The sequence below is a fragment of the Nymphaea colorata genome, chromosome 12, assembly GCF_008831285.2.
Source record: "Nymphaea colorata isolate Beijing-Zhang1983 chromosome 12, ASM883128v2, whole genome shotgun sequence".
In the NCBI taxonomy this organism is placed as follows: domain Eukaryota; kingdom Viridiplantae; phylum Streptophyta; class Magnoliopsida; order Nymphaeales; family Nymphaeaceae; genus Nymphaea; species Nymphaea colorata.
Window position 1 is genome coordinate 2,414,923 of NC_045149.1, and position 11,139 is coordinate 2,426,061.

The 11,139-nt window shown below is 34.2% G+C and overlaps 1 protein-coding gene across 1 annotated transcript in view; it reads right to left on the reverse strand.

The window, feature by feature from the left end:
- Positions 1 to 5,800, reverse strand: part of LOC116265807 (anaphase-promoting complex subunit 5) — a 70,257-nt gene extending 64,457 nt beyond the window's left edge. The window contains exons 1-5 of the mRNA XM_031646752.2: positions 5,306 to 5,800; positions 3,564 to 3,723; positions 3,348 to 3,469; positions 1,964 to 2,234; positions 17 to 206 (exon numbers count right to left, since the gene is read on the reverse strand). Of these exons, the coding sequence (XP_031502612.1) occupies positions 17 to 206; positions 1,964 to 2,234; positions 3,348 to 3,469; positions 3,564 to 3,723; positions 5,306 to 5,476 (914 nt within the window). The 5' untranslated portion in view covers positions 5,477 to 5,800. The remainder of the gene's footprint in view (positions 1 to 16; positions 207 to 1,963; positions 2,235 to 3,347; positions 3,470 to 3,563; positions 3,724 to 5,305) is intronic.
- Positions 5,801 to 11,139: the final 5,339 nt, after the last annotated feature.

Here is an 11,139-nt window from a genome sequence, read left to right on the forward strand (position 1 = left end):
TAAAAGATTCCCATACTTCTCAAATAAGTCAGCTTTTTCCTTTAGAAACCCTTGCACTTGCCAATTCGTGCGCAAGACAAGATGCCCAGCAGTGTCATTCGTTCCAACTTCATTGGGTTGACAAAGCATTCTGTCTTCAATCTTGTCCTCAAGACTGCTTATTTTGGGTTTGACAGGCACTTGTGCTTGTGTAGGTACACGTTGCACTGCCACACAATAAAGTAAAACACTTAGCTTTTTTCTAAGGTATTAAAATATCAATTGGCTCTAAAGTATGGCAATATCCATTGACTCTATATGACACAAAAGACAGAATAACACCTAAAATGAGAATAATTTTATTTGTTGTCTAACAAAATGACTATTACATGATTAGAACTGAGCAAGGATTTTCAGGAAATTGGTAACAAGAAAATATCCCTAGTGCCCAATTTTGCCTTTTTGTCTTTTACACCTCTCTGATCACAGGCAAGTTATTAATAAGATACTTATGTCCTTTACTATTCTGCCATGTATGAAGTTGACATCTACCTTGTGATCACTAATTTGTTCAAGCACATGCACCATGTTTTATCCTTATGCAAAGTCAGCTTGAAAAGTATTTGATAATCAAGACCATTTTGGTTGTTAGAGCCGTAAGAATATAGAAAAACAATTGCTGACCTCATAAGACAGCAGTCTATTCCTCCAATTTCTCAAACATACAATAGTCACAAACATTATTAACGGATTTTAAACGGCAAGGTTTTTCTCGGGTATTTTTTGGCAAAGCTGAAATCTGGGGAAATCTCAGAAAAAACAGCAATTTTTTTAGAAAAGAAAAAATCCTAAAAATTTGGAAAAAGTAAAAAAATTGGAAAACTAACAAAAAAACATTAACAAAACTCGATAAAAATGATGATTTAATAATAATAGAGATGAAGATAAATTGTTAAACTTAGCTTCCAAACTTTAAAGCAAAACCAATGTAAAACTAATGAGAAAAAGACATGATAAAAATGTGAACATTTCATTTTGGACCTTCTTTTAGAAAAAAAGGAAAACAATGGGTGTTTTTCGTTTTCATTGTTTTTAAAATTTTTATCGGGTCATTTTCAAAAAAAGAAACAAGGGTTTTGTCACTATGACACCAACACCTTATCTGATATATAAAAAACCATAAGTTCCTTCTTCTTTCTTCTTTATTTCTCATTTATTCCCTCCTTTCTCTCTTTTCCTCTAAGTCTAACTTGGCCCTTCTGGTTTTTGCCTTGATTTGAAAACCTATGCTACTTTGCTTGTTGCTAACCACCAACTGTCTTACTCTTCCTTCTTAATCCCTTAAATAGAGCAACAAAGTGCCCAGAATTTATTATTTAAGGCCCACCCCTGATGTGGCCACATGGAAGATAGAAAATAGTATGAAAGTAAGCAGTTTCTTAAAGGTGTGCAAACCGAAGCTTTTTTCAATGGACAATTCTGTAATACATGAAACATAGATCAAACTGTCAAGGATGGCATCTGATCAAAGATAATACAAACTCCAATTTCAAGGTCTTCTTCCTTTTTTTTTCCTGAAATCCACACAAGTAGTAAACAAGTTACATAATGCAAAAGGATTATCCATGGTAAGATCATGTTCTAAAAAAAAATTTTCATGGTCATGGAACCATAAGCTCTCATGAATTTACTTGATACACTAAATCGTATATGGTAAAATTGTATGTCAGATTTACACTTGCCTTCAGCAAAATAAAAATTTTAAAACACTATCAGAATAAGATCCATTTTTGTGGCCATAATTTTTTTTCTTATTTTTATTTAGTTCTGAATTCCAATTTTGCCAAGATTTTCCCCCTGGGGAGAAAAACAGACCTGAAGCCTAAAAATAACTTCTTAGGCAAGAAAGCCCAACAACAAGATCCAATGACTGTTGCCTAAGCATGAGGATGATTTTCAAAAGAAAGAGACAGAAAAGTCATACCTTCTCTTATACGAAAGAAAGAACTGCAGTCTTGAGTTCCTGTCAATAAACCAGCACTGCTTCCAGCTTCTAGTCTATGTGGATCATGATCCGGAACATAATTTGCAAGCCGTAGTTTTTCAGGGTCTAACAATTCTGCTTCTTTTTTGCTATCATTTACAACAAAAACAGAAAATGTTCTTCGTATAGGACTATAGTAATGTGATAAATCAGAGCAAGATGAGAACTGATCACAATATGCTGCAATATTTGTCAGAAGATGGCACGCCCCCTGCATAGATTAAAGTCATCTCATCAAGAACATAGAGGGATCAGAGCACATTTTCCTGCAGATAAGGTCTGAAAAAATGCTAAAGAACATGTACACATGCAGCAAAAGCACTAGGGCAGGTGAAGATTCATTTGTTCAAACTTCAAATAAATCACTCCATTGACATCCCTCAACTTCACACCATCTAAGGTGAAGGACACACCATGTCCAATTTGGTAAATGCATTTCCAACTACGTACATGATTCATAACATGTGCAGAAATAGTGATGATAACTCTGCTTGCTGTTTTCTTTATTTAAGGCTTCAGAGAAATTTCTATACATGGTTAGATGAATTTATCCTCCCCCATTTTCTCACTTCGGACACTTTGGACACCTAGCCTTTCCCCTTGGTCGCTTCCACTTTTCCTCTTGAAATTATGCCTACATATTAATGTAGCTGATATATGTGCATGTAAGACATAAGCATACAGTGCAAAATATAAAATAACAAATCTGTAATATTTGTTCACTTGCTGGAATGAAAATGACTCTGATGAGTTAACCCCCTCAGTTGAATCAGCTATAAACTTAAATGGCTTGGCAAAGACATGATTAGGTCATGTCTTACCAACTTCATGGTCATTTTTTCTTCTATAGGTAAACGACTGCATCAGATGAGTCAACAGTGAAGATAGCTGAGTTCTAAAACATCTAGATTTTCATCACCCTAAAGGGAAATATCTTTTCCAAATTCAAGCTAGGGCCTTCACCAATTGACAAGCTCATCCATGCTCCATGACTAACAAATCCACCTCTAAGATTTCTTTTTCGAGACTAAAAAAAGCCACCTGAAATGAAAACAAGCTGTTGTAATAGATGCATTCACAAATAACCATGTTAAATGTTTGTCACCTATAATACAACTGAGATAGCAGTGAACAGAAAAACAAAAGAATGTCATCACAGTGTGCACATCACAAACTAACCTGAGTGCTGAAAATGACACTAACCTTCTATCATCTATTATAAACGCAGATGGGGAATCTATTTGAGTGCCAATTATTTCCCAGCTCAAATTTAAGAAAACGAGACACTGTTGTTAACCACTAAACCAAGCTTCAAAATGTCTACCTCAAACGATAAAACATTGAAGGTAAGTGTGCAACGCCGAACAAACATGCCCAAGATGCTATTTGTGTCCAATGATATTTGTTCATCCTCCAAATTTGTTGTTTCATTGCTCCCAAAAACAACTGTAAAATTAATACCAACAAACTTCAAATCCATAAAATTAATTTATCTACATAAAAATGCTAAATTTGCTGCTAGATTAAAAGAATAGCTAACCTTGCAACCCAGCAAAAAAGTTAAACAATTCATCAGCTGAAGATAATGATGAGAGACGTTCAGTTAATCGGTGTGCAATAAACATGTCAAGTTCTCCTGTAACTGCCTTGAGTTGCATAATAAGCCGTTCAAGTGATTGCTCCACAAAATCATCAGTGGCCTACAATTAAAAAGGAGACAATATTTATATTCAACCAGACAACACCCACACCAATATCCAAGCCCAGGATTTATACATGCACCCATGCTACATAAGATGGAAGCTAGTGACAAATTCCTGTATGAGAACTACCTGTATTTGAACCCCTGGATGAACTCGCATGATTCTACTGTTATGGAGATAGATAACAAGAATTTATGTGTATCCTGGGACGGGTTAAAATTTAGATTCGTAAAGCCACCTGCATTCAAACCCTTGAAGTAACTCCTGTGGTTCTACCATTATGGAGATGGATACCTTGAACGAGCCAAACATGCAGGGAATTTTTATGATTCCATGACCTTGATAAAATGTATAGCAGCTGCATCTGGCTACTCAGAAAATATATCCAGCTAGGAGTTTGTAATTATACATCTGGAAAAGTCATGATTCAATAGTAACAAAACCTGAAGTGCTGTCAGCAAGAGACTTGATATTCATACTTGAACTCTTTAAAGTTTAAGGAGTCACTTTGTGTGAATCTCATGTTATAAACGTGTTGTGGTGGCTGCTAAAGAGACCTGAAGCAGTCATCCAGGTTGGTAGAAAGCTACACGTTTCGAGGTGTTTGAATAAGGATTAATTTCAGTTTGAAACCTCCCAAATTCATCATATATGCTACGTAACAGCCTAACAGGCGCATGCCAGTTCGGTGCTGTGCACAAAAATGATGATTTAACATGAGTGGTCTATTTTAAATATTTTTATTGCCTGGAGTTCGCTGTCCAGTGTTGATTTCTCTTTTCCTGTCTCTGGAATATCTACTTCATATAGAAACAGCTAACACAGGCCCACACCTTACTGACACTTTAGGACACGGTGTGGACACGTGGCACACCTTGGACACAATTAAACCGTTGACGCACCGTATGTCAAGTTTCTTTCCAAATTTTGCGCTTGATCGACTTTGACCTAGTTCACTATTATCTTTTCTTTTGTCAAAACCTTTAAACCCTCTCGTACCATATCAATTTGATAAATAGCCCCGTCCTTTTCTTCTCTTCAAACCTTTTATCGGTTAATATTTTTATCAAATTTTTTGAAATTACTCTCGACTGTTCCAGCACAACTGACTTCAACATCAAGCAGATACAAGTAGGGAAGGGCATAAAAGATATGGTTCCACCGTAAGAACTAACACAGTTTACACCGATGAATAATTATGCAGAGGCATGAGTGCCACCAAAGTCCAGAACTCATATGCAAAGAACGTCATTATACTATTTGTAATTGTCTTCCCATTTTGTTTGCTTGCATTAAACACCACGTGAGTGAGACTCCAGCTATTCATAGATACCCCTGTGAATAGACGAACTCGGAGAATACCCACACCTAAAACAACCAAAAATTTGGATAGATAACAGGAAAGCAATCCAAATACGATGTAGCGGTTCGTTTAAGGACTTAATCTCCAAAATAATCAATCAAACGCCATATTTTGGGAGTGAATGTAGATTTTTAAGGAAAAGAGAGAGAGAGAGTGTGTGTGTATATATATATATATATATATATATATAACAAGGCTAGGTTTCAAACGGATTACCTTGATCAGTGAAATCAAGAAGATTGCGAAGCAATTGTGCTGGGATACGGACGAGAAGGGGAATGGGACCGTGTCCGGCGACGGAGTGGCGTACAACTGGATGAGGGCGCAGACAGATATCTTGTGGGGGGTGAGAGTGAAGGATGTAGCAGGCCTCCAGATGGTATCCATTGTAGCTGATCAGGTCCAAGGTTAAGGGTATTGCGGCTCTAAATCGAAGCGAGGACGCGATTCGCTTCGTGGATTCCAACCCTAGGCCATTCGCGAGAGAGACAGAGGGAGAGGGGGAAGGAGAGTCTCTGAGAAAGAGGAGGAAAGTGCCTGTGCGTGTTTCCCTCCCATTTTGAGGTTTTTGAAGAATAAATAATTCGGCCAAAATGAATCGGACTTTGTATCGCAGCGGATCGTCTACGCTGGCATTCGCCGCGTGAGCTGCAAAACCTCCCGAGGACCCCAGCTTCCAATCACTCTTCTGGTCGAGGGGATGTGCGGCAAGTGGTATTGGTTTTGATTCGCATTCGCTTCAAAAAACTTATTCGTGTTCAACTCATTTATAATAGAGTTGAAGTTTACATTTGGGCAGATATTCCATACAATGTTAGAGCTCCAAAGTTGTTCCCAGGCTCAATATTCCGTTGTCTAAAGCTGTTGAAGTCAGCGGGAACAAGTAAAGGATTCCTAAGTTGTTACATGTACATTAGGTTTGTGTAACTTATATGCATGTATTATGCAGTAAGTTAACTAAACATTTGATTATATGTTAATAGGGTTCATTTTTCAATATAACAAATCACTAGCATTAAAGAGATTCACTTTGATATCCATTTTCAACCAATTTGAGACACAAAGAGTATTCACCATTTGTGGCATACAAACAGTTGTCCCATACAATTATAAATATAGGATGCTATCTAATTCATAGTTGTGCTTGAAAAGTCAAGCTCACTGCTGCCACTGGCTTGATTGCCACCACTGCCCCAGGACAAGCCCCCTTTCTCTTCCAAGCTGCAGCATTGCTGTTGCATGGAGTATATATGCATATATGATTTGTTGTCTCTTTTCTCTTTCTTATTATTTACTTTTTCTTTCTCTCTCACTTCTTTTCTATTTCTTTTTTTTCTCTTTTCTTTTCCTTGCTGCCGTATATAGTAACTAGCTGCTAACACTACAAATATTGTAGCATTCTTTTTGTTTTTTTATATTTTTCTAATTCTCTCTATTCTTTCTCTTCCTTTCTTTTTACATTCTCTTTTCTCTTCTTTGGTTGCAATACAATTATTGACCATGCAACTTTTGCAATCTTGCACATTATGACCGTTCATATGAGATAAATAGAAAATTATCAAAATATTTACTCACCTTCGTATTCTCATTGCGGGAATCCACGAGGGATAGGACTCAACTCTTTTGTATGAGACTTGGACATTCCTGCCGCCTTTAACAGGGGTAATCAAATGAACGACTAAATTAGGTGTTTAAAGCCCCACCAAACCTAAATTAAAAAGGGGTCCTGAATTTTGAAATAGTAAGTTTTTAGAAATCTAAGTGGATCATCATACAATGTCGAGCATGAACTGTATCATCACAAACCCATGCAAGAGTTAAATCATAGGTCTAATAGCCTAGTGCTTGATGCGCACATGGAACTGCCACAAAAAACACCGTTTTTTAAAAAAAAATACCGTTTTTTTTTTAAAACGAGAATAAGACGCGTTCTTTTAAAAAAAAACGTTTAAAAATAAAAGACGCGTATAAAACACGTTTTATACGCATCTTTCACGTTTTTTTAAAGATACACAGTCAGTTTTTTTAAAAAAATGGCATGCGTGTAATATTTATAAAATAATTGGTTTTTTTTAACTTGGACGCTCCTTTTAGTGGCAAAAACGTCTTTTTAAAAGATGGCACGTAATATTTGTAAACGAAATGGTTTTTTTAAACTTGGATGCTCCTTTTAATGGCAAAAACGTCTTTTAAAATATGGCACGGTGTCATATTTGTAAATGAATTGGTTTTTTTTAATTTGGACGCACCTTTTAATTGCAAAAACGTCCTTCCCGTCATCCTCTCCTTCGTTTTCTTGTTCTCTTTTTATTTTCTCCTTTTCCCGCCTATTGCTGGAGTTCACGTTGCAGGGAAAGAGTTTATTAACTTTATTTATTTGAATTTTTAAGTTAACAAATTGTTTCAAGGTGTACCTAAAATTTGTTGTTTATCTAGTTATTTTTAGTTTTTTAAATTTTTCATTTATTTTATTTTTATATGATTGTTAGGATTTTTTATTTATTTTTTCAAAATTTATCATCTTTTTCTCGTTTTATTCTCGAGATTTTTTTCCTCGCCGTATTATACCCGTTTTTTTCCTCACCGTATTATACCCGTTAACATCTTTTGTGACAGTACTCTAATATGAATGCATGCAAAACTAGAATCATTAAATAATCAAGATCTGATTTCTAAGTTTAGGACATAGACCTAAGAATATCTTGATTCAAAATTCAAATCCAAATGTTAACTAGGAATGATCCAAACATTCAATATTTGATGCAAATACAAGGTTTAGACTTAGGGTTATTCTAGTAGAGTTTTAGGTTCAAAACCTAACTCATGGTTGATCCAATTCAGAAATCATTCCTTAATCCAAATTCATGATCTAAATCCAAAATGAGGTATCATGATCCAATTTCAAGGTTTAGATTCTAAAGTCCATAATAAGGATTTCAAATCTTGATCCAATTTGTCATGAGATTCAAATCCAAATGGTTGATATGGAATCCAAATCTAGAATCCAACTCTTATATGATTTGAGTTCAATAATCTGACTCTTTTGATCCAAGTTATATCCAAATCCAATCTCATACCTGAACTCGGATTTGATATTTATTTCCAATTCATTTAGATCAAGATCCAATTCCTCCAAGAACCACACGTCCAGCCTTATTAGGCTTTGGGTCAAACTTGGCTAGGGTTTGAGTCTAACCTAACTAAGGTTTGGCTTTGGCCTAACTAGAGTATACATGCATCCCAACTAAGGTTCAAAGTTAGCTACATAATTGTAGACTAATATTTGATCTTGGTTAAAATATTGAGAGAAGCCTATGGTTTTAAGTTGGTTTAATACTAAGGACCAGTTCTCAATTATGAATGAATCTATGTTTGAAATGGGATAGGTTGAAAAAGTGCAGTTGAAAAACTGTGATTATAAAATCTATATTTTTCATATAATCAACTTAAATCAAGTATACATATGAGATATTGTCGCAAATGTATAGTTGATGACCTTAACTTAATTAAAACTAAGCAAAACAGATATATATGAGTGAATGACATGATATTTCAAAACAATTATGAAATTTAGATTCAAACTAGGGCTTTCACTTCATAAATAAAGCTTAATAATAAAGGCATATTGCTACAAGTTCATTCAAAACCTTAAATTTATATACTGAAGTCCAAATGCAATATTTTTGAAATAATGCACATTTAACGATGCATTAATACAACAATCAAATAAATACATCCTAAAACCCTAAAATGATGATTCACATGATTAGCTATGCCAATTTGGATTTTACCACCAAGAAAGTAAAAATATTTAAGTTAAAGTTCAAAAATTGGATGGAAAATCTCTAACTATGTGGGAAACAGAAATTTGTAACTCATAGAAAATTGCTATTAATTCTCTGCAACTAATTTGATGGATTCTAAAAGAAAGACAAATGGAATTCAATCTTCATGAAATTTTGAGTGAAAGATATCCCATATCAGATAATCAGGTCCAAGTGATAAATCAGAAAAATCTATTTTCTAAAAGAATATTGATAAAGAAATCTGGTACGAAAAACAGTTTTTCTATAGAAAATAAAGTAGAAAATAGTTTTGCTGCTATAACTTTTGTACATTAAAACATACCTAAACAAGTTAGATTGATTTGAACAGTGGTCTGCACTTTGGTCTGTACTTTCTCAGCATAACATAGAATTAAAACAACTTTGTAAATGTAAAAAATAATGAGAGATGAAAAAGTTATTGATATGCATAGGTGCTACAAAAATCACAATTTGCAGAGTCAGAATTTTGGCTTAAGTACTAGAAAATATCAAAACAGTTTAGCAATCCAATGATCATGAAACTTGGTATACTTACTCTTTGTATATCAAGATTCTAACTGCATTTGATTTTTTTTTAAAGAACTTTTGATGACAAAAGATATAAGCTCAAAAACATGGGATATTAAACAGTTTTTTCAAAATTCACAAAACACACAAATACTTCAAATCACAAAATTCAATTATGTTTTAAAGTAAGGTTAATAGATCCATCTTGATCTGATTTTTTTTTTGTATATTGTCTACATACTAGAGAAATCTATAGGAACTAATATTTTCTGTAATGTATTGTTCATGCATCCGACTTTGTGATCCTATTTGAAATTGATGACAAAACTTCATTTTAACAAAAAAAATTGAAGATGGACTCATGATATGACAGAAAAACTAAAAAACTTAAAAGAATCCAAAAAGATTCACTACGCAAAAATTAATGCATGTGCAAAGTTGAGCATAAATAATATTTTCTGTAGAGTTCTGGAAAAAGTTATAGAAAATAGATCTGACCAAAACGTTCAATTATGGAGTCAAATCAACATAAAATCCTATAAAATTTTAGGAGAAGGAATTAGACACCTATGATGAACACTTGGCTCTTACAGAACTCAATTTAGACCTCTGGATTTAGAGAAATAAGTTGATTAGTCCACGAAAAATTTAAGACTTAGTTATGTCAGAAATTTGACGTAGAAAAAACAATTTATAAAATTGACATGGTTGAAAGGCCAAATCTTAATGAAAACGGATGATAGTTTGTAGGCACACACTAGGCATATGCACAAAACCTTTTTTTTTTTTCACGGATTACAAAAATTATTTCTGCTTTGAGAGATATAGTTATTTAAAGTTACAAAAAAATCAGGCTTATGACAGCAAGTCTGATTTTCACCTAACTCAAAATTAAACATCTCCTAAACTAGATTTTATTGAAAAACCCCAAATGTGACAAAATTAGCACATGAATCAATCAACTAAATAACATCTAAACACATAAATCATACTTAAACCCAGATTGAATCAAGCAATGCAAGTACATATGCATGGAATTCATGAACTATGTGCATGTGTATGTGCATTGTGATCTATGTAGAAAGAGAAAAATCTGGAAGAAGGAAGGGATATGGAAGAGAGGGATGATGTCCACGTGGGATCCATAGAAGAAAATAGAGAGAGAGAGAGAGAGAGAGAGAGAAGAAGAAGAAGAAGAAGAAGAGGGAAAGAAAGAGAGAGATTGTGCTTTTTCTTCTTCTCCTTCTTCTTTTCTTTATCCTTCTTCCTTTTTTCTTGCTGGTCCATTCTAGATCCTTTGGAAAGATCTTATAAAACGTTAGAAAAATGTATGAAGGAGTAGCTCTTATAAAGCACTTGCCTTAGAAAAATATAGCAAAGAAGAGGAACAGGGGTAGCACGACACCCAGTTCCTATTTATAATGATTTTGGCTGATTTTCAGCCAATTATAACCAATTAAAATTTTAGAAAATGAAAACAAAGATTGACGAAGTGTCAAACAGGTCGACGGTTGATATTTGTTTAAAAATTTGTTCAAAGGCCCATATTTTATGAGATAATTTTTATTTTTTAGCTTAATAACAAGAAAACAGGAGTGAGGGTGGCACTCCTAGGGTTGGGTTTTGAAAAATATAAAAACCCTAGCCAGCCTAAGATGGATGGTAAGGATCGATATGGATCACTTCAAAGCCCTAGATTGAAGATATGATGTTTGA